General features: G+C 42.1%; 1 protein-coding gene across 3 annotated transcripts in view; it reads left to right on the forward strand.

Annotated features, from left to right (window-relative positions):
* The first annotated feature begins 9,454 nt into the window (after nt 1–9,454).
* TBC1D12 (TBC1 domain family member 12) overlaps nt 9,455–24,968 on the forward strand; it is an 85,289-nt gene continuing 69,775 nt past the window's right edge. The window contains exon 1 of one of the 3 annotated variants that reach the window (XM_054729234.1): nt 9,455–10,496. In XM_054729234.1, coding sequence (XP_054585209.1) covers nt 9,598–10,496 — 899 coding nt within the window. In that variant the 5' untranslated portion in view covers nt 9,455–9,597. The remainder of the gene's footprint in view (nt 10,497–24,968) is intronic. The other 2 variants (XM_054729233.1, XM_054729235.1) reach the window with 2 other exon arrangements.

Below are 24,968 nucleotides of genomic sequence, written 5' to 3' on the forward strand. Positions count from 1 at the left end.
ATTCACAAATATTTCTTAGGATTATCTAGTCAGTAAGGTGGACTAGAAGCAGGTTGAGCCAAAGAAATTTTATACATATTCTCAAAAGAAATATAAATGGCAAAAAAAGAGAAAAGAAATGTAAATGGCTATGTAATATGGAAACCAGGTGGAGGAGGAGGGAATTCAGATGGGCAGATGGGAAATGTAAAATTGCAGTTTTCCTGGAGAGCAATTTGAAAATATGCATCAAAGGACAAAATAGTAACTTACAGTGCAGAAACCTGACAGGCACTATTTTGAATAAGTTATTAAAGTTAGTATCACCAGGATTGGAATAAACCAACATCATGAGCTTCCTGATAAAATGCACTGAGGAGGACACAATGTCACTTTTGTGGTGTTCTTACCAAAAATACAACACCTGAATTTAATTATGAGGAAGCAATTAGCCCAACCTAAACTGAGGGACATGTTACAAAAGTGTCAAGGTCAGTCAGGATCAGCTACATAATTTACAGAGCCCAGTTCAAATTAAAATATGAGGTTCCTTCTTCAAAAGTGATTAAGAATTTCAAGACAGCAGCAGCAGAGCATTAAAGAAAATGTGTAGGGGACCCCTGTGCAACTGAACGGGTAGCATGCCCATGAAGCTGGCCTTGAAGTCATGGAAGAAAAAGACTGAGAAACTGTTCTGCTTTGGAGAGATAGAAGGAGATGTGAAAACTAAAAATTGTTGATCCTACACCAGATCTAGGACATTAGTGGGACAAAAAGAAAAATTTGAATAACTAATCTAAAATTTGAATATCTAATCTGTAGGTTAGATAATAGTACTATAGCAATGTTAATTTCTTTATTTTGATAATTGTATTGTGTTTATATTAGCTGTTAATTTTTGGAAACTCGAAATTAAGAGCAAATGGAAATCTTTGCACTGCTTTTGTAAATTTTTGTAAGTCTCAAATTATTTCAAAATTAAAAATAATAAAATATGTAGGAGATCAGTGAGCATTGTAGGACTTACCAAATTGGTACTGAAATTGTCTTGGAAAATAGAGCTTGAAAATGAGTTTTGGAGGATGGATGAAAATTAGGGTAGAAAGGAGATTTAATTGGATATAGGAAGAAAACATGTAAAGCAATGCAAAATCTTTGGCTTCAAGTATAATAAAAAGTAAAATGTATGTTTATGTCATTTCCCTTATCAATCCCATTTCTAATCAATTTTCCAGAGAAAATAACCAAAGATATGTATGAATATGTATATACAAGGAATTAAACCACAAAAGTATTTATAATAGTAAACAGTTGGGAACCATCAAAATGTCCAGCCCTGACCGGTTTGGCTCAGTGGATAGAGCGTCATCCTGCGAACTGAAGGGTCCCAGGTTTGATTCCGGTCAAGGGCATGGACCTTGGTTGCGGGCACATCCCCAGTGGGGGGTGAGCAAGAGGCAGCTGATCGATGTTTCTCTCTCATCAATGTTTCTAACTCTCTGTCCCTCTCTCTTCCTCTCTGTAAAAAATCAATAAAATTTATTTTTTTAAATGTCCAATAATGGAATTGGTTAGATATACTTATTTCATCCACAGAATGGGAAACAACACAGCAAATTAAATAATCAGTAAAGGAGTATAAAATTAATATTCAATTAATATTAAAATTGAAGCTGTCTGCCCTAGCTGGTTTGGCTCAGTGGATAGAGCGTCAACTTGCAGACTGAAAGGTCACGGGTTCCATTACAGTCAAGGGCACATGCTCAGGTTGTGGGCTCGATCCCCAGTGTGGGGTATGCGGGAGGCAGCGGATCAATGATTCTCTCTCATCATTAATATTTCTATCTCTCTCTCCCCTCTCCCTTCCTCTCTGAAATCAATAAAAAAATATTTTTTTAAAAACTACTGTAATTAAAAAAAAATTTTTAAGCAATCTGCATTCCCACCAGCAGTGTAGTAAGATTCCTTTTTCTCCACATCCTCGCCAGTACTTGTTGTTTGTTGATTTATTAATGGTAGCCATTCTGACAGCTGTGAAGTGGCACCGCATTGTAGTTTTAATTTGCATCTCTCTGATAATTAGTGATGTTGATTATTTTTTCATATGTCTCTTGGCCATTTGTATGTTCTCTTTGGAGAAGTGTCTATTTAGGTCCCCTGCCCATTTTTTAATTGGGTTGTTTGTCCTCCTTTTGTTGAATTGTATGAGTACTTTATATACCAATATTTTGAAAATTAACCCCTTATCAGATGTATCATTGGCAAATATGTTATCCCATGCAGTGGGTTTCCTTTTCAGTTTGTACTACTATGGAAAACAATGTGGCGTTTCCTCAAAAAATTAAAAATAGAACCACCATTTGACACAGTGATCCCACTTCTAGAAACCTAAAACACCAATCAGAAAGGATATATGGACCCCTATGTTAATAGCAGCATTATTTACAATATCTAAGATCTGGAAACAGCCCAAGTGCCCAGCAATAGATGAGTGGATTAAAAAACTGATATATATTTACACAATGGAATACTATTCAGCTGTAAAAAAAAAAAAAAAAAAGAATCTTTTACCCTTTGAGATAGCATGGAGAGAACTGGAGAGTATTATGATAAGTGAAATAAGCCAGTCAGAGAATCACATGATCTCACTTATAATTGGAATTTAATGAACAAAATAAACTGATGAACAAAATAGATCCAGAGACACTGAAGCATGCAACAGACTGATGTATTTCAGGTGGGAAGAGATGAACCAAAAAACTTATATGAATACTAAAGGCCCGGTGCACAAAATTTGTGCACGGGGGGTGGGGGGGGGGGGGTGTCCCTCAGCCCAGCCTGCACCCTCTCCAATATGGGACTGCTGGCTCCCAATCGCTTACCTGCCTGCCTGCCTGATTTCCCCTAACCGCTTCTGCCTGCCAGTCTGATCACCCCCTAACCCAGTGATGAGCAACCTTTTGAGCTTGGTGTGTCAAACTTCGCCAAAAAACTGAGCATAACTCAGGTAGTGTGTCACTTTGAGGAAAAAACATTATTTCGCAAATGTTTCATCCTCGGCATGTGGCCACCTCAGCGGCCGCAAGTCATCAGAAATGGCTACGCGTGTCAGTGCTGACATGCGTGTCATAGGTTCGCCATCACTGCCCTAACCAGTCCCTGCCAGCCTGATCAACACCTAACTGCTCCCCTGCCGGCCCGATTGCCCCCAACTGCCCTCCCCTGCCGGCCTGGTCACTCCTAACTGCCCTCCCTTGCCAGCCTGGAGGCCCTAACTGTCCTCCCCTGCAGGCCTGGTTGCCCCCAACTGCCCTCCCCTGCTGGCCTGGTCACCCCTAACTGCCCTCCCTTGCCAGCCTGGTAGCCCCTAACTGTTCTCCCCTGCAGGCCTGGTCGCCCCCAACTGCCCTCCCCTGCTGGCCCGGTCACCCCTAACTTTCCTCTCTTGCCAGCCTGGTCCCCCCCAAGTACCCTCCCCTGCAGGCCTGATTGCCCCCAACTGCCCTCCCCTGCTGGCCCAGTCACCTGTAACTGACCTCCCCTGCAGGCCTGGGTCCCCCCCAACTGCCCTCCCTTGCAGGATTGGTCCCCCCCAACTGCCCTCCCCTGCAGGCCTGGGTCCCCCCCCAACTGCCCTCCCCTACAGGCCTGATTGCCCCCAACTGCCCTCCCTTGCAGGCCTGGTCCCTCCCAACTGCCCTCCCCTGCTGGCCTGATCACCCACAACTGCCCTCCCTGCCGGCCATCTTGTGGTGGCCATCTTGTGTCCACATGGGGGAAGCCATCTTTGACCACATGGGGGCGGCCATCTTGTGTGTTGGAGTGACAGTCAGTTTGCATATTACCTCTTTATTATATAGGATATTGCATAGCCCATGGACAAACAGTCATGCAGGGAAGACCTGGGGAGCAGGGGGAGTGGGGTGGAGGTGGGGGCAGAGGTGGTTAATGGGGAAGAGGGGTGAAATACTTTCAACAATAAAGATAAATTAAGGAAAAATATTAATATTAAAATTGACAATTTCTGGGTGATGGAATTGTGGCTTTTGTTCTATTGCCAAATGGCTTTCTGTGATACTTTTGTAATCAAGATAACTTACTTTAGGTCTGGCCCCAAACATTTCTGAAAACACTAACACTTGACAAACTTTAGTTCTCCTCATACTGAATTTCTTGAGAACTCTCACTTGATTGTAGTAGCAGGAAATATTTGCAGAATCTGTCATTGTTTTTGGAAGTCTGTCTATAATTTTTAAGTATAGGCTTGTGAATGCTTTGTCCTCCAAATTTAGCTCAATGCTATCTTACAGCCTAAAAAAATAGTTGCAACTCTTGTTTCTTCACAATTCACTATGGCATGTATTTGGAAATTAATTTTAGAGAATCATTTTAAAGAGTTCCCATTTAATCACTTTTTAAAATATGACAAAAAGGAAAAGTATAAAAAATCTAAACAAATTCCATCATTCTCTTTTCATGTCTGTCCTTTTGACCTTTATCAAGCTACATATGCAGTTTTATACATAATTGTAATTATGATATGCAATTATGTCTCTACTTTTTATTTATTTTCTTTTTATTTTATTGATTTTTTACAGAGAGGAAGAGAGAGGGATAGAGAGTTAGAAACATCGATGAGAAAGATACATCGATCAGCTGCCTCTTGCACACACCCTACTGGGGATGTGCCCGCAACCAAGGTACATGCCCTTGACCGGAATCGAACCCGGGACCCTTGAGTCCACAAGCCGACGCTCTATCCACTGAGCCAAACCGGTTTCGGCATGTCTCTACTTTTTAATATTATTTATAAACTATCCTCATATTTCAATAATTTTAATTATTTTCATATTTCTCTAGAAATATTTGATATACCTAGTTTTTCCTACACTTCCCACATTATTGACAATTTAGGTAACTTCTAATTTCTAACTACTTAATATTTTTCTATGAGCACATTTGTATAGCTTTTATTTTATCCTTTTAAGTGATTTCCTTCTGACAGAATCCCAGGAGTAACCATACCTGGCCTCCTGACATGTAGTGTCAGTTTATTCCACAAGGACCAGTGTGCATTTGTCTCTTTTCTTCTTTCTTTTTTTTTTAAATAATATTTTAATTAATTTTTGAGAGAGGGGAAGGGAGAGGGACAGAGAAAGAGAAACATCAATGTGAGAGTGGAAGGAACATTGGCTGCCTCATGCATGCCCCCTACTGGGGATCCAGCCTGAAACCTGGGCATGTGCTGGAACCCATGTGCCCTGAATGGGATTCGCGTTGAATCAGTAATCTTTTGGTGCATGGGACGATGCCCAAACTTGGTTTGTGGCTGTCTCCCTGTGGCTCACCAAACAGCAGCTGCTCTGTGATCTTCTATCATTCATTTCTGACATATATCTCATCCTGTTGAGTTAATCTGCAATAGTCATCCTTTCAATGCTTGTAATCTAACTATAATCCACAACCTTAGTCCTAGTCATCCTCTTTTACCAGCTGAGGCTTTACCAGGCATGCATGGAATTTTTAAACCATTTGTGGAAGTTGAAGATGAATTCAGTAGCAATACAAGTCACATGGTCCCACAGAAGATTGTTCATCCCATTGCTTTGCAGAATTTTCATTTGGATTTTGATACCAAATATATTCCACGTCCTGTCAACTGATTTTCAAATGAACATACTTATCACATTTTTATTTAATCAGTTCATCAACAAAGACTCACAGCTTTCAGACCAGTATATAAGAGGACAACCCATGGTTATTTTATGTTTCAGTAGTGCATACTCACACAAAACAAATCATTTGGGTTAAACATTCATCCATAAAAGATGAAATTGCATGTATCCAAGAGTATAAATAGAAATCAGCATCAGGCAGTTTCTGAATCATGGTCTTGAGGATTACAGATATGCTTAATCTGTTGAGTTGAGAATTTCTTGGGGACTAGACACATATTTTGATAGTTTTATTCTGATAGACACATTTTATTTTGATAGACACATCTGCTTATTCATCTATTTCTTTAATAACTGCTTATTGAACAGTTACTATGTGCTTGGCAGTGTGCTGGATACTATTGCTAAAAAGATGAACAAAACAGACACACTCCCTCTCCTTGCAGAGCTTGCATTGTAGTGTGTGTGTGTGTGTGTGTGTGTGTGTGTGTGTGTGTGTATACAAATACTAGTCCCCCAAAAAACAAAATTGTAGCTGTAATATTGATTACAAAGAAAAAGTGTGTTATAAAAACATAACAAATCTAAGCAATTGGAGGAGAGGTCAAAGAAGGCTTCTCTGAGAAGCTGGCATTAAAACTGAGTCCTGCCCTGACTGGGTAGCTCAGTTGGTTACTTTCGGAACTCATGGACCACCAGTGGTCCTCAGACCACCGGTTGGCGACCACTGCTCCAAAGGTTTCCTTAAACCAGCAGTCACCAACCTTTTGGACTTCACGGAACTCCGGTTGGCGACCACTGGGTTAGAGTGTTGTCCCAATATGCCAAGGTTGCTGGTTTGATCCCAGTCAGGGCTCATACAAGAATCAACCATTGAATTCACAAGTAAGTGGAACAACAAATCGATGTTTCTCTCCCTCCCCCCGCCCCCCACACACCATCTTTCTCCCTCTCTTCTAAAACCCATTTAAAAAACAAACTGAGTCCTGAAGTAAGAGTAGAAGATAGATTGACAAGGTGGGGAAAAGTCCTCTCATGCACAAAGATCCTTAGGGAGAAAGGGCTTACTTAGCACACAATTTCAGAAACAGAGAAAAGGGCCATGTGTCTGAAACATGATGAGAAGATAAATGTGAGATGAGGCTGGAGATGTATACAACGAAGACCCAGATCATCTTGGGAAACATTCTAGCTATACAATCTTGGAGAAACAGCTTTGTAGCAGCTAGAATGAAAAGAAGGCCAATGTAACTGAAATTCAGGGCATCTGGGAGAAAAGTGGGAGAGGAGGCTAGGAAATAGACCATAAAGAGCTTAATAGGTCATGAAAAAAGATTTTGTCTCTAGGGTTAAGAAAATAGGAAGCCACTACATTTTGATTAAGGAAGAACCCTCCCTAAGAGTACTTAGAAGAAACAGCCAGAAATGTAGGAGAAAAAAAGGAAACAGAGTAATGGAAAACTAAGGAAAAGGTGTTTCTTTTAAAAAGTTGAAATGTTAATACAATGATGACTAAAAAAGCAGGACACTGACATCAGATTTGTGTTTATAAAAAAGTACTTTGGCCCTAACCAGTTTGGCTCAGTGGATAGAGCGTCGGCCTGCGGACTGAAGGGTCCCAGGTTTGATTCCAGTCAAGGGCATGTACCTTGGTTGCGAGCACGTCTCCAGTGGGGGGGGGGGGGCTGCAGGAGGCAGCTGATTGATGTTTCTCTCTCATCGATGTTTCTGTCTCTCTATCCCTCTCCCTTCCTCTCTGTAAAAAATCAATAAAATATATATTTTTTAAAAAGTACTTTGGCTGCAGCATGGAGAATTATTTGGATGTGGCCCCTGGTGAATGTGCGGAGAATGATTGGAGGTTAATTCTGTCACCTAGGAATGAGATGATGGCAAATTAGTCTGGGTGGGAGGAAATAATGTGAAGTGAATAAATTTAAGACATTTGCATTGGATCCTCAGCCCTTATTCATCTTGCAGCTGAAAGTTTGTAAGCATCTTTCAGTTATCTCATTTCAGAGGATCTAATGTAAAAAAATGGTTAGCATAGCTGATAACACTATTATATGATTAAACATAAAGATAGAGATACAACAGACTTTAATGAGTACTTGATGTATTAGTTTCCTGGGGCTGTGATAACAAATTACCACAACTTGGTAGCTTAAAACAACAAAAAGTTGTTCTCTTGCAGTTTTGGAGACTAGAAATCTGAAATCAAGGTGTTGGTGGGATTGATTTTTTCCGAAGGCTCTAAGAATTTATTTCATGTCTCTCTCCTAACTTATGGTATCTGTCCGCAATTTTTTGTGTTCCTTGGCTTGTAGATGCATCACTTTCATCTCTGCTCCTGTCTTCACATGGACTTCCCTGTGCTTCTGTCTTATATGAGGGCACCAAATTCTTAGCTCTATGAGGAGAGGGAGGATGTCCAATCCAGGATTATTTAATTTTGAGAGCATTACCATACTTGCATCTGAAGAATGCTTTTCTAAATAAAGTCACAGGTACTGGGGGTTACGACTTGCACATAACTTTTTGAGGGACACAATGCAGTCCACATCCACTACACTTGGCTAATGAGATAAGATAATGATATAATACTGTCATTCAGTGATATATGGAATGCTTCAATAGGAGCAATTTCGGAGGAGGCATTTGTGAGTTTACACTTGGACATATTGAGCTTGAGGTGACTGGATGTCCTTTTTTAAAAAGCACATGTATTACCACTCATATATAGGTTATATCCACTCTTTTTGTGTATATGGATATACAGTATATTTATAAGAAAGGCTTTTACAGATTGACAATGCTGCTTCCTCTACTGCTGAATTCTATTTCTGCCCTCTCTTTCATTGACATACTTTTAGAATGAGTGGTCTATATTTGCTGCTTCATTTTATCCACAAGTAGTGCCTCTTTTATCCTTTCCAATACAACTTCTTTGTTTATGCTGAAATGACACTTTTGAGTCTCTGCTGTACCTCCATCTTTATTCTTTCTTCCTTAGATGCTGTCACTCATTATGCAGATGACTTCAATTTGCATGTCCATCTAAGTTCTAGCTCAAGTTTTAGACTTCTAACTAGATGCTGGATAGTCTGTGTCTTTTACTTTACCAGATATATTTCCCCTATTAATAAAACTTTTTCCAATCCCTATTTCTTCAAACCACATCAGTTTCCATCTCAAAAGGTTTTGTAGTCATTGCTGGTTCCTCCCTCTTCTTAAACACACTTCATTTCCACTCAATGATTATCACCCCATTTTAATCCGTTTTCACAGGATGCTGGAATTATTTCAATAGCCCCTCTCTGCCTACTTCCTCTCCCTCCTTGAGTGATAAAGGAAATCTTTAAGGAAAGCGATGCGATGAAGCGTGGTGCTAGATAAGATAACTTCAGTAGTATTTGGGAAGATGAAGTGAAGACGGGAGGGTGTTGACGTGAGGAGATGAAGCCCTAAATTGTGGCAATGGTGATGGAGAAGATGGATGTAAAAGGGTAATTAGAGCTGGAAGGACCTAACACCTTGTAGTCTCCTATAAATTAAGTACGTCGAGTACTTAATTTTTGCTAAGCGAGCCATACCCGTGCTCCTGTAAGAACTGTCAGACTCGGAGCGGACCAACCAACCTCCACCATCCAGATGGCGGATCCCAGATTGGCCGCCCGAGTGTTTGGGAGCGGGCCCCTCTAGCTGGCGTCTCTATGGTTCGCGGAATCTCCCGGTCCGGGCTTGACCGGTCCGGCTTTTGCGCGTGCGCACACCCAGGCACTGGCCCGCCCTCCCGCAACTGCCCGAACCCCGGGTGGGAGGGGTGGGCCTGGGAAGGTTGCGGCGGCGGCCGCCGCGGCCCCGGCACCTAGGGCTGTACCCGGGCCGAGCCTGCGCCGGGGACTCTTCCGCCGCCTCCTCGGGCGGCGCTCACCCGGCTCAGATGGTGGGTCCGGAGGATGCCGGAGCCTGCTCGGGAAGAAACCCCAAGTTACTCCCCGTGCCGGCGCCCGAGTCGGCGGGCCAGGACGGGAAGATGATCCGGGCCACGGGCGGCTTTGGCGGAGGCGTCGGCGCTGTGGAGCCGCCGGAGGAGGGGGAGGAGGAGGAGGAAACGCCGCCTCAGCAGCTCCTTCGGCGTTACCTCGCGGCGGCCGGGGGGCAGCTGGAGCCCGGGCTGTGCTCCTGTCCGCTCCCCGCCGGCCCGTGCCGCGCTCCCGCGCCCTCGGCAGCCCCGCACCAAGCCCCGGGCTCCAAGCACCGAGGCGCGGAGGCGGCGGATGCCAGCGCGCCGCGGCACGGAGGCATGACCAACGGGGACTCGGGCTTTCTGCCGGGCCGGGACTGTCGCGACCTGCAGGAGGCTCGCGGGCTGGCGCGCGCCGGCGGTCGGGATCCACGCCACCACCGCCTCCACCTGGAGGGGCCCGGCGACGAGGGCTCGGACGCTGCGGGCCGCCGGTCCGACTGGGCCACACCGCTCGAGGACCCGCTGCGGAGCTGCTGCCTGGCGGCGGCGGAGGACAGCCCAGCCAGCGGCGGCGGCAGCAGCAGCGAGGACTCGGAGCCGCCGGGAGCCGGAGCCGGGGGTCCCGAGGAAGGCGCGTCCCCCGCCACCTCGGCCGAGAGGACTAGAGGGGGCGCAGGCGCGGAGCCGCGCTCCGGCTTCTCCGACGTCCACCTGAACTCGCGGAACACGTTCGAGGTGAGCCGCCGCCAGAGCGCCCGTGACCACCTGCCCCCGGCGGGGCCGCCGGTGCCCTCGTCCGTCGCGGAGCAGGGCCCCGCGGGGACCTCGGCCCGGGCTCGACGGAGCGGCGGCTTCGCCGACTTCTTTGCCAGGTACAGCGCTGGCTGCGCAGGGCGCGGGGCGTGTTCGGGCCGGGCCGCGTGCTGGCCGAGCGCGGCTGGGGGCCGCCTCCGCCGGGCTCTCGCTGGCGCCTGGACTGAGCTTTGATTTTTGTCACCGGGGAAGGGGAACTGGGTCTGCCTTGTGCTGTCTGTCCCCGTGAGCTCCGGGGAGCGGACCTCTCTGTGCCCCTGTGGCCCGGAGGCTGTCTGTACCTGCCGTTCACACCTGGTTTTTGTTATTCGGTACCTGCCAGCCTGGTAGTGCCCAATCTACAGTTTTGCCTCTTCTGAGAAAGCAGACAGCCTACTCCGTCCCCATTTTTTTTTTTTTAAATCGTACTACAAGGAATAGGATGTGGGGGAAGGGGGGCAGTGTGTGTAGGTTTGTGATTGTGATAGAGAAAGAGAAATCATTTTGCACAGCTGTCTACGTGGAATCAAATCCATTCAAATAGTTTGGGAATTCTTGAAATTAGAAGAGGTTGTATTTCACAGTGCTTAACCGTCCCCGTCCCCCCCCCCCACACACACACATCCCAGTGGCCTTTATTCAAATTCAGTTTGGTGTTTAGAATTTGATCCCAGCCTAAGCCAAATTACGATGTCAGTTTAATCTAGAAAATCCCTCTTCTCTACTTCTGTCAGATAGCCCTCCACTTTTTTTCAGCAATTTCATTTTAAGTTTTTACGGTATTATTTATGTCATTTGACCTGCTTTTCTTGAAATTAAATTATGGTCCTGGACATTCCAGATTTCAGAATGGTGCCTTGTTGGTTTGCCAGGGATAAGTAAATAGTCAAAAAGTACCCATCTTAATGCACATCAGTGAAGAGCAAAAGCAATCTCCCTTGAGTTAGATTTTGACCCGCTTTTTTTTTTTAAAATCTATAAGCAAATGGGAAAGTATTCCCAATTTGTAAAACCCTCTCTTTCAGAGTTCTCTCTCCTGTGTTTTTGTTCCTTTTTCAGGGATCTTCGCAAACAGCAGAAATAAACAAATTCTACAGCTCAAGTTTAGAGGATTATACAATTAGTGTGCATTGTAGACACAGTCACAATTTTCTGATTGTAATTAATATTTCTTATTCTTTTTTCTATTTTATTATCCCTTATTTTCCCGGCTTGTATAAATTTACAAATAAGTTATAAAGTTGTTTAAATCAAGATTGGGAAATCCTAATTTTTTGTTACTCATAGGACAAAATATATAGAGTAGTAAGATCTGCATTTGTGCCTGTAGTTGCAAAAATATACGGTACTTAAAGCTTGTCCTGACAGGTTTGGCTCGGTGGATGGAGCGTCGGCCTGCGGACTCAGGGGTCCCAGGTTCGATTCCAGTCAGGGCCGTGTGCCTTGGTTGGGGGCACATCCCCAGTGGGGGGTGTGCAGGAGGCAGCTGATTGATGTTTCTCTCTCATCAATGTTTCTGGCTCTCTCTTCCTCTCCCTTTCTCTGTAAAAAATCAATAAAATATATTTTAAAATATATATATATATATTTAAAGCTTGTAGTGGCAGAATTTTAAAAACTCTCTAGATGAGTTAAGTGTATATATTTGTGACCTTGTGTGGCCTTTATGTGTTTATTGGTCATGTTTTGATGTCAGGTGTCAGGTAATTTTAAACCTGGGAGGGGCTTTGGAGATCACTGATTCAACTATTGTACCCAGAGTACTTGCTCAACACCACCCATTGGGAATAGGGATGGTTTGGACAATGGTTATGATCTTTAACTTGGAGGTGGAGTACACACTAGTGGGGATTATGCATTGCAATTAATGAATAATAAGGCACATCTATTATAAAAGGCTTTCATATTGTTAACTGTAGGCAGGAATTTTGATACAATTTTTAAATTTTTCTTTATCCTCTAGGTTAATAGGATTTTAATTAATGTAGCTAGTTGACATTCATATGGCCACACTAATCATGTGTATCAGACCACTGGGTTTGAAGTTAGAAAACTTAGTACCCTGAAGTTAATTTCTTTAAGCCTCATTTTTCTTAATTGCAATCTGTGAAGATTCTAGGTGTCATTGAGCCCTTCATATAACATTAATGGGAAAGGAGAGTGTCAGACAGGCACAGTTTTTCTCCTAGTGTTTGTCCAAAACCTTTACTGGATTCTGAACACATTAAAGGCAGAGACTATGACATTCATCTCTGAATCTCTAATACCTAGCGCTGGTATAAAGAACCCCACTCAGGTTGTGTTGAATTGGCAACTTGCATGGACTCTCCTTCTACTGTTCTATAAGTACTAATTTGTACCTAGTAATTTTGAACAATCTTCCATCCCCAGGCAGAATAATCAGAAATTTTCCTTGTTCCTGCAACCTAAGAGGCTTTTTTCTTCCTGTGCACAAGTATTCTCAACTCTGAAGCTCTGAAGCCCTTTGGGGGGACATCTTGTTCTAGGATGTATTCTTATTCTTAGGTGCAACCCTTAGAATTTTTAGGTGCAGCCCTTACTTCATTTTTTGATGAGGAAGTTCACTGTCTGGTTTAGTTAGCTAATGGCAGATCTGGGATTATAAACCAGGAAACCAGGATTCCTAGTTTTCAGTTCACGTTTACATTCCATCACAACTGCTGTTGACCTGGGGCTCTTTTCTCTCCCACCTGATTATCTTCCATCTTTTCCTTCTTCCTGCATTCTCTCTTTCCTGTAACAGAAATACTTCTAAAGAATAGCTCAGGTTTGTTTTACCTTAGTAAAGGGGAACATTTTACAGCAATATATCTATTACTAGAAAGTTATGTTCCGTTAGATACATCATTGGCAGGAGCTTCATTGACTGGGGCAGAAATGTTATGGGAAAGGAAGGAATTTGGTTCAGGATGGGACCACGGTCATGACCTCCTGCTTCCTCTCCCTTCCAGATGAGGTGTATTGTAGTTCTTTCCTTCTTGGGGGCTTGCCTCAGCTTCACAGGGGCATCTCTGTGTTTATTGTGACTTGACAGTGGGAGACCTAGAAGTAACATTCCTTCTGATCCTTAGCCCTTTCCTGTCTATAAAAGTTTTGAAATGCTAGGTAGGCACTACTACCCTCACTGTCATCATCTCATCCGTGAGGAGGAGATAAAAACTTAAAAAAAATCTTTTCCCTGTGTCTGACTCCCATCCCAACTCCTTCCCTGAGATTCAGTATTTTCTTAAAAAAAATACAAATAAAATAATAATAAATAAAACAACCAACCACAAAACACTATAGGGAATAGGGACTTACACTAAACCGTGGGAAGTCCAGCATTAGTTCAAGGAATTCAGTCATGGTTTTAAGGTGGATGGTTAGAGATATGATAATCCTATCTAATAAAGAGGAAATATGCAAATTGACCATCACACCGTCAGAAAGATGGTGGCACCCATAGCCACAAGATGGAGGCGCCCAGTCTCCTCAGCCCTGCCGGAGTCCCCAGTCATTTCAGCTCCACCGGGGGGTTGGCAGGCATGCAGTGCGGCCGGACCCACCTTCAGGCAGGTCCAGCCGCTCCTTGTGCCTGCTACCGGATTCCCACAGTCCTTTCAGCCCAGCCCAGGGGGCGACAGGCGCACGGTGGGGCAGGGCTGGCCCAAGGCGCAGGCAAGTCTCGGATGGCGGCTGCCCAGCCGCCCAGGGCCGCCTGAGGCTCAGGTAACCAGGGCCAGCTGAGGCTTGCGCTGCCGGCAGTGGCAGCAGCAGAGGTGTGATGGGGCATCACCTTCCCCTGATCATTGGGTTGCCTCCCGCCCATGAGAGCTCCCAGACTGTGAGAGGGGGCAGGCCGGGCTGAGGGACCCTCCTCCTTCCCCCAGTGCATGAATTTTCATGCACTTGGGCCTCTAATATGAATATAAATATGGTAGAATGGTTTTGGGAAACTCCAATTTTTGTGGGACTAAGATAATTTTAAGAGCTCAAACATATCATTTTGAAATGTTAAAGTGTTCATATTTTAACATTATACCTCAGTAAGCAAAGCAGACTATTCCTCCAATATTAACTTGGAGTTAGTTGTTGTTCAGTAGAAATTTTCTGTATTACTCAAAATGGACATAGATTTTTTTAAAATATTTTTTATTTTAGAATAGTTTTAGATTTGCAGAAAAGTTACACAGATATTACATACAGAGAGTTCTCCCATACTGCTCACCCTGTTCCCATATTGTCAACATCATATTACTGTAGTACATTTGTCACAACTTAGAAAGCAACATCTGTACAGTAAGTCCTCACTTAACATCTTCAATAGGTTGCAAAACTTTAAGTGAAACGGTGCATAACAAAACCAATTTTAGTCTAGGTTAATTGATATAAACAAGAGTTAAGGTCCTACAGTATCTTGGCATTTCATCAATGTTATTCAAGGACCTGCTGTATATTCTGTTACTTAAACCTCACACTATTTGGCATGGGGTTATTGACTAAAGCGTTTTTATTTGGGGAGCAGTTGTGTTTTACTGTAAAGTCAAAAATGTTTAAAGTAGAAGGAACTTCAGGGATCACTTTATGCAGTGTTTAATACCCTATGGAAAACCGACAGTGCTGTTGCCAATGAAATATTTTATTTGCTAGCAGCTCTAATTTTTTTCTTTAGAAAATGCTAGATTTTTTTTCTTCTACTTCTTTGGAATGGGAGAGGGTACGGGGGATGAGAGGTGTAGTAAGTAAATTCTAATTAATCAATGAACTAGAATTTGAGGCTTGAACTTTATGACCATGAGTTATTTCTCAAAGGTGGCCAGTGCTTGACTTTGGTGAACTAATAGTGCAATAGTTCTTAGCCTTTGTTAAACTTCAAAATCTCCTAAAAGCACATTTTTTAAAAAATTAGATTCTCCAGAATCCACAACCTCTACCTAGTCGAATTCAGGGTACTTTCTTTTGGCAGGTGACATCTTCAAACTACAGGAGATTGTAGTGGTTAAAAATTCTAGTTATGAAGTTAGATAAGTGCCTGAGTTTAAATTCGATTACTAGTTGTGTAATTATGGACATGTTACTTGACCTCTCTGGACCGTAAGCAACTCCTCCATAAAATGGGGATGATAGTGATACCTACCACATGGGATTGTCATGAGGGTTAAATGAGGTAGTATTCTAAGTGCTTTGTATTTATTATATGGCATATAGTGAGGATTCAAATGTCATTATTTAAACTACAGCAAGACCACCACTGTCCCTTCCCCAATCCCATCGCTAAAATCCACTGGTTTTAAGAAAGGAAGAGACGAATGAATTTTATGTATACTACCTGAAGAAACATTACACAATTTGTGTAGTAGATTTTAAACATAAATTTTATTTTGGATTAGATGGGTGTTAAAATGGACTCTAGTGTAGTGATATAAAATTTCCAGAAGTCTCGAAACTTTGACTAAAACAAATTTGAGAAGGAACTAAAAGGAGGGGATGTTGAGAAAGATTAAACTATTTGTATCTTTTATTGTTTTAAGGACCTTTCTTAAACAGGCAAAGCCAATTTTTAAGTTTAAGTTCATGAAATGTTTAACTTGGCTTACTCATACATTTCATACTTAGTATGTTGTGGTAGGAATGTTTTGGGGGAAAATGGAAACATTTGGAGCTTTTGAGGTGATCCATCTGTTAGCCATCTCTAAATGTATTACTCAGAAAGGGAAAGTCATTCCCTTTGGAGGCTATTTTTCCTAGGAACTCCGTTAGCTACAGTAAGCATTGTCCCCAGGTAGTTCTAATTAATAGTTGCTTGGACCCTACTCCAGTAATTCTTAAACTTTAGTGTTTTAAATAGGGGGAAGAAGGGGCAGGTTAGAAATGCAGATGCCTTGAGCCCCCCATCTCCTTTGATTGAGTACATCTTGGATGGGGTCCAGCAGGAATCCAAATATGTACCAAGTAGTACTTCCAAGTGATTCTGATACAGGTGGTTCCCAGACTATAATTACTGAAATAATTGTTGATAGGCAGGTCTCCTGAGGTAATTACTGAAAGAAGTTACAGCATATATTTATATCTCAAATTGCTTTGTTTATTTAAAATTGGGTCATTGTTATGTACAATGTAATTGATGAGTATAGAGATACAACAGAGAACAGATACAAATACAAATGTAGAAGTATTTTCCTAACCTTCACTAATTGAGAATTTATCTCTGCCTAATTAAATCTGAGCTTCCTTTTTATTAGTAGGAAGGGTCTTTTACTTTCATTGTATGCTATTTAGATAGCCATGCTTGCCTGTTCTTTAACTTGAGCGCACAAAACTTCACTCAGGTCTCTTTAATGTGGAGTCATTTACCTCTCCTTATTTACAACTTAGCAAAAAGGGTGCTAATTTTCCTTCCTTCTCCTGCTAGTTATAATTCTTTTCCATGCCTTTAAGAAAAACTCCTGCACATTACACATGGCTTATTCCCCTTTAGAATTTGCTGCTTCAGCCTTCCTTGCACTTATTTCTGTGGCCAAAAGGAAGAGAGGGAAACCCATGTGACTCTCTTGAGTTTTCAGCAGGCTCTCTCTTGAAATTAAGAGTTTACTTTAGGAAACCAAGCTACAAGTTATATACCTACTTAGAGCTAGTTTGACAGTGAACTTGGTAATGTGTTTAGATTACCTTTGAATTTTGCTGTTGACTTATCTTTTTTTAAAATGTTTTTATTAATTTCAGAGAGAGAAAGGGAGAGGGAGAGAGAGACAGAAACATCAATGATGAGAGAATCATCAGTCTACTGCCTCCCACACACCCCCTACTGGGGATCAAGCCTGCAAACCCCCACCACCCCCCTGCATGTGCCCTGACTGGGAATCCAACTGTGACCTCCTTGTTCATAGGTCAATGCTCAACCACTTAACCACGCCAGCCTGGAGGTTTCTTTTTAATTTGAATTTTATTTTGGGATACTTTCTTGGTTAAAAAATATTTCATCTGCCTGTTTCTAATCATACACAGATTAAAACATTCTAAGTTTGGAACTGAGCATGATAGTTTTGAAATCAAATTATGTGCTATTTTTTCATATTTTCCCAAATACTGTAATGTACAACTATCCATTATTTAGAATTTCCAAATCTGGTTTTCATCTAGATTATTGGTAGTCTTCTTATAGTCAAGTAGGTAAAATACTTTTCTGTTGTCCCAGGAAAAAGTTATTTAAAGACTACAACAGTTTAATCTTTTTGTTAAAAAACAACAACAAACATAATACTCTGGCCAGTGTTGGGTGTAGTACCATTCACCAAAAGGTCACCTGTTTTCATTCCCAGTCAGGGCACATACCCAGGTCTCAGATTTGGTCCTCAGTCAGGATTCATGCAGGAGGAACCAGATTGATTATATATATATACATATATATATATATATATATATATATATATATATATGTATGTATGTATGTATATATATAGCTTCCCCTCTAAAATCACTAAAAACAAGCATAAAGTGATCATGTTACCTGCTTTTGAAAAGCAGGACAGGAAATATAAAATAAAACTGAAGATAAATACTTTGTTTTTATACAATTCCAATTCCAGGTAAGGTGGTAAGAAAGAAGATAAAATTGGAGAGTGTGGAGGTATGTAGAGGTATGGTTAGAGACAGGAGAAACTGTTAGAGAACGAGTTTGAAGAGGTTTGTACAGAGAGTGATTGTAGAGAATAATTGTTAGCTGGAATTTAGCTCTGTACTTTCGCCTGTGGGCTTCAGAGTATTACAGATTATCTCCATATTTATTTTTCTGCTTACCTCAGTGCCTTTGTGGATGTTTCTGGCAACCTCTTTCCTTTAAAGATATCTGGTCTGCCTCTCCCCTTTTAACTTCCCTAATGCCCTCATCCCCTCATGGCCTTTTAATAGGCTATATCGTGCAAGTGAAATGTTTTTTTTTAATAACCAGTTGTATATAAGGTTTAATTTAGATTTAAAAGTTTACGTTGTATGATAGATTCAGGTATTATTAAAAAAATACATGTATCAAAGGGTAAAATAAATAAATATACAGTTTTAAAATAAATAAAATATACAGTTTTACCCAGTGTTTTCTTACTTGAGTTCCAGTGCTGAAAGAAAAATTTCTATTACAAGCACCATGGTAAATCTAGTGAACAGAATTAAAATTTCTCACCCGTGAGGAAAAAAATAATTGTTCATTACCAGGAAGATATGTTGTAAAAATTTTTTTTTTTTTTAAATATGTTTTATTGATTTTTTACAGAGAGGAAAGGAGAGGGATAGAGAGCTAGAAACATCGATGAGAGAGAATCATCGACCAGCTGCCTCCTGCACACCCCCTACCAGGGATGTGCCCGCAGCCAATGTACATGCCCTTGACCGGAATCGAACCTGGGACCTTTCAGTCCGCAGACCGATGCTCTATCCATTGAGCCAAACCGGTTTCGGCTGTTGTAAAAATTTAAGTTCTGAAATAAGTTATTGAAGTTTTAAATTAGTAAAAAGGTCTCAATTGAGTAACTTTCTGTGTTTTTGAGGAGTGTTAAAATTTAAGTTGTTTTTTAAAATAATCATTGGGTGTTATTTGGAAAACAAAGGATTTGTTGTGATTCAGAATTGGGTGTTGATCACCAAAATCTGTTAAATAAAAACTAATAAAGCTTTTGATGGATAAATTATTATATAACATAATTGGCACAACAATTGAACATATAACCAGAGGATGATGTCCACCTTTGTGATATACTCCCAGAAGCCTATTAATACAGTCAAGAATAGTAGAACAGTGGTTGACTTTTAATATTGGGCATACTAATAAAACAGCAGAGAATTATACTGCCTGAAGGAAAAAATTAGAGGATAATCACTATAAAACTTTCTTGAATAAAATAATAACTAGGTACATGTTTTAATGAGGAGATAAGTTTGTTTTGCTCTTATATGAAACCACCAAAATACATTTTTTAAATTTAGTTGCCCATTTGATGGAAACATCATAACTACCTGTAGAAAAAAAAAAGCCAATTGCCTTGGTTGAAAAGAAGGATTTCAACTTTGCTCTGGAATATAGCATATATCATAGATTGTATCATATGTTCTATCATCAGTTCAGGAAGTACTTCTAGGTTAGGCTTGCACAAAATGTCAACAAAACAAAACAACAAAGTAACAACAACCGCAGAGCTAAGTTTCTGCCTCTTTACTCTTAGTTTTTAGGCACCTGATGGGTGTTATTGTTTAGCCTCTACTTGAATTCTTTCACCAACAAGGAGCTCAATTTCCGAAAGGCAGTGTTATTAATCGTTAGAAGGTTCTTTATGTGGAAGCACAGTGTAGCTCTGTAATATTCCTGGTCCTAATTTTGCCTTGTAGAGCCACAAAGAATAAGTCAGGTCTTTTTCATATTTTCCCTTCAGAAATTTAAAGATTGCTACTGAGCCTTTTTGGTTTTGTTTTTGGATCCTCCTAGCTAACCATATACAGTTCTTATGAGTTAGTTTGCAATTTTCTTTTTTTTTTTTTTTAAATATATATATTATATTGATTTTTTACAGAGAGTAAGGGAAAGGGATAGAGAGTTAGAAACATCGATGAGAGAGAGACATCGATCAGCTGCCTCCTGCACACCTCCCACTGGGGATGTGCCCGCAACCAAGGTACATGCCCTTGACCGGAATCGAACCTGGGACCCTCCAGTCCGTAGGCCGATGCTTTATCCACTGAGCCAAACTGGTTTCGGCAAGTTTGCAATTTTCTTACCATTTGTTCATTCACAATGTTGTTGAGCCTTATTATATAAATGAAGCACTAAGGAAATTAGATGCACAGGATATTAATAAACTTATGATGGAGGAGTCATATAAATCAATACTTACAATATTTTTTTTAAATATATTTTATTGATTTTTTTACAGAGAGGAAGAGAGAGGGACAGAGAGCCAGAAACATCGATGAGAGAGAAACATCGATCAGCTGCCTCCTGCACACCCCCCACTGGGGATGTGCCCGCAACCAAGGTACATGCTTTGACCGGAATCGAACCCGGGACCCTCGAGTCCGCAGGCCGACGCTCCATCCACTGAGCCAAACCGGTTTCGGCAATACTTACAATATTACCTGATTAGTGTTGTAAAAGAAGCTACAAGGATGCAGCAGTAGCATTGAAGAAGGAGTGATTAACTTCAGGGTGGAAGTTAGGGAACTCTTCACGGAGATGAAACATGAAGGCTAAATCTTTTACTAATGAGGGTTTGCATTGGAATGAGGCTGAGGCCAGTACAAGCACATAACACAGCATATGCAGAATTTATTTGTGAAATGGCACAGCACTTTTGGGACTGCAGATGCTCATTAATATGACTATCTGGAATATAGCATCTATCATAGATTGTGAGGTATATTGTCAAAAACTGAGGCATAAAGGTTAAGGCTAAATTATGGAATTTGTGTGACAGAACTATAAGCAATTTGAATGGATTCTATAAGGTGTGGCAGTGCATAGGACTGTTGATGGCTTTTTAAAATATATATTTTTATTTATTTCAGAGAGGAAGGGAGAAAGATAGAAACATCAGTGATGAGAGAGAATCATTGATCAGCTGCCTCCTGTATGCCCCTTACCGGGTACTGAGCCCGGAACCCCGGCGTGTGCCCTGACCAGGAATAGAACTTTGACCTCCTGGTTCATAGGTCAACCCTCAACCACTGAGCCACATCTGCTGGGCCCGTGAATAGGTTTTTAAAGCATGAGCAACATGCTTTGAATTGTGTTTTAGAACAGTCACTCTTTTTTTTTTTTTATTGTTTTTTATTTTGTTTGTTTTGTTAATCCTCGTCCGAGGATATTTTTCTATTGATTTCTAGGGAGAATGGAAGAAAGAGGGAAAGACAGAGAGAAACATCGATGTGAGGGACATCGGTTGGTTGCCTCCTGCACGCACCCCGACCAAGGCTTGGGTCAGGGAAGAGCCTGCAACCAAGGTACATAACCTTGACTGGAATCAAACTGGGATCCTTTGGTCTGCAGGCTGATGCTCTATCCACTGAGCCAAACCTTCCAGAGCTAGAACAGTCACTCTTGTAGCATTGTGGCACATGATTTGGGACTTGAAAAACTGGGGCTTGGAAACATGTGAATTATTTTTTTAAAAAAATTATGTATATATACACACACACACACACACACACACACACACATATATATATATATATATTTATTTCAGAGAGGAAAGGAAAGGGGGAGAGAGATAGAAACATCAATGATGAGAGAGAATCATTGATCGGCTGCCTCCTACACACCCCTACTAGGGATGGAGCTTGAAACCCTTGACAAGAATGGAACCCGAGACCCTTCAGTCCGCAGACCAGCGCTCTATCCACTGAGCCAAATCAGCTAGGGCCATGTGTGGTATTTTTAAAAAAATATATTTTATTGATTTCTTACAGAGAGGAAGGGAGAGGGATAGAGAGTTAGAAACATAGATGAGAGAGAAACATTGATCAGCTGCCTCCTGCACACCCCCTACTGGGGATGTGCCTGCAACCAAGGTACATGCCCTTGACTGGAATCGAACCTGGGACCCTTCAGTCCGCAGGCTGACGCTCTATCCACTGAGCCAAACCGGTTAGGGCATGTGTGGTATTTTTTGAGTGCTCGTCAGACTCTTTATTAGAATGTAATATCTAGATAATTGATTTAAATAACATTAAATTTAGTCCCTGCCTGGAAGTATAACTAACAATTCAAATAACATGGATATACCAGTAACCTTTTTGTGAAGCTTTAATGAAGGTAAACTTTGAATCTGATTTTTGTTTTGAGGAAAGTGCGATCATGTGAAAATGAAGAGTCACCTGAAAAATTATGTCCACTATGTTTTGTGAAGAATTTGATGAGGGAGAAAAGAGCCAGAATGGCTGTTAGGCTAGTTGTTTTGCTGTCATGGATCAGAAAACTCTGAAAGTGTAAAATTGTGAAATCAAGTCTTTACATCCAATGCACAAGTTCTATACATTGCTTTGTAAAAGTGGATGGTGGCAGTATACCCTTCAGCCATTTTTGAGGATTGAATGAGGTAAAGACAAAGTATTGGATTTCCGTAATTACTTGTATGTATATATGTCTGTTCTAGTAAGATGCAAACTCCCTGGAAATGGGGAACATATCTTTTTTTGTCTCTGCATAGAGACATAGAGCCTAATACATAATAGGGATACACAAATTTATTGGATTAAAAACTTTTTTTAAAGGAACCAGAATTTATATAGCCAAATGATTGCAACTTTTGAAGTTGGTCCCTTTTGGAGGCTCTCTATTTGCTACTTTAATGTTGTCATTTCTCAAAGTATGTTTGGTATCTGTCTTTGGGAGATGTTTCTGTAGGCATAAATGGAAAAGTATTCACACATGTGGTTAATTTCCTTCATCATCTTCAGTCAGTATCTTACCTTTATTCCCCACCTTTCTCTTAGGGTTAGACGATAACTTACATCCTGGTGACTGGAATATTTTGCTCATATTTTGCATATTGTTCCTTGTTACTGTTTTTGTTCTTTTCCTAAAAGTTCTTTCCTATATTTTCCCTCTTTTTCTGGTGCTTTCTATCTTCCCTCTGAATATGTTAGACACTATACTGGGCTTAGAGCAATGGATATTCTCTTGATGAAGCATTGGATAGATGGTGTAAATAGTATCCAGCACAAAATCAAGAATCCTATATAATAAGAGGCTAAAATGCAAATAGACCGAATGGTGGAACAACTGGAACAACCGAACAACTGAACAACTGGCTGCTATGATATGCGCAGACCACCAGGGGGCGTGTGCGGAACATGGCGGGCGTTGGCCAAGGTGGGATGGTGGAGCAGGTGAGCAGGGGCGCCCAGACCAAGGCGGGGTGCCGGTCGCTGCCATTGGGGCAAGCCTCTGGTGGTTACTGAAAAATTCTTTGCTCCCGTGTGCTGTGGTCCCACCTGGCACTCGCACCAGCTGCCGGTGCCAGAGCCACCGCACGCACCCACTGCCTGTGCCCGGTGCAGGTCCCGATCACTCGGTTCCATCAGCAGGTGTGAGTGGCGGTCGCTGGCCCTAATCTTATCCCTGAGGGCTTCTCCACCTCCCCCTGGTCTTGAGGGGCGATCAGGGTAGCAGCTGCCACTCGCACCTGCTGAGAGCACCAGCCCTGTTTGCACCTGCTGCTGGCACCGCCCCCAATCGCTACGCGCCATCAGCAGGTGCAAGCGCTGTCAGTGCATGGGAGCGGCGGCGGGAGTGGGGCTTCAGGCAGATGGGACCAGGGGCTGTGTCGGGAGGGTCCGAGACCCGCCCCTGTGCCTACTGCAGCCTCGCTGCCCACAGTTCTTTTCAAGGTGCATGAGTTCGCGCACTGGGCCCATCTATACTAATAAAAGGGTAATATGCTAATTAGACCAGGTGACCAGACATCTTCTGGACGTCCGACTTCCTTCTGGACAGATAGGGGGCGACCAGGCCAACAGGGGGACAGTTGGGGGGCAACTAGGCAGGCCAGCAGGGGGGCAGTTGGGGGGCAGCCAGGCTGGCAGGGGGCAGTTGGGTGGCCAGGCCGGCTGGCAGGGGGGCAGTTGGAGGGCAGCCAGTCAGGCCAGCAAGGAGCAGTTGGGAGGGGGCCAGGCAGGCAGGCAAGTGGTTAGGAGCCAACGGTCCCAGATTGCGAGAGGGATGTCTGACTGCCGGTGCGGGATCGGGCCTAAACCGGCAGTCGAACATCCCCCAAGGGGTCCCTGATTGGAGAGGGTGCAGGCTGGTCTGAGGGACCGCCACCCCTCCTCCCCCCCCCCGTGCACGAATTTCATGCACTGGGGCTCTCATATTTTTATAATTTTTCTTTTTTTTAATTATATTTAGTTTTGTCCTCTTCTGCAACAAAAGAATAAAAATATCTTAATCAGTAAGATATTGCCTGAAATTTATTTGCTATAACAAATAAGACATATCATAAGGTGACTTGCTGACATGAATCCAGGAGGAAGAAGAAAATAATTTATATTTTTGAACTGTTTAAATAATACCAAGAGGTCTTTTGGCAAATGTGTATGATGAAAGAAATGGTTGTGGAAGTTCTTACATCTTGATTGTTCTGTGGAGGACATGAACAAGATAAGTGTGATTAGGAAGAAAAGGATCTGTGCAAGAGACCTGGCTCAAACACTAGTTAGTGGTGTGACCTTGGCAAGTGGCTCATGAACCTTTCTGGGGGTAAGGGGGGCACATTAACTCCTTGGAGAATTTGATGAAAGCTCTAGATAGCTGCCCAAGAAAAATTTTCATAAGCACAGTGTTTATTTCAAATGGTACGTGTGGTGTTTGAGGCTTATGCACCTCCTCTAGCCCATTCATGTTCGTTTATTGATTCTTGATGAAGACCTTTGACCTGGTTACTCTCTGAAGTCCCTGGCAGCTCTAAAATGCTTTTTTTTAAGTATAACCTTAATTACTTTCAGTCTTGAAATTCTATTTTTTCACAGAGTAAATGATAGTGAATTCTGTTCTTTTTAAATAGTTTTTATCC

This window comes from Eptesicus fuscus, chromosome 17 (genome assembly GCF_027574615.1).
Source record: "Eptesicus fuscus isolate TK198812 chromosome 17, DD_ASM_mEF_20220401, whole genome shotgun sequence".
Classification (NCBI taxonomy): Eukaryota; Metazoa; Chordata; class Mammalia; order Chiroptera; family Vespertilionidae; genus Eptesicus; species Eptesicus fuscus.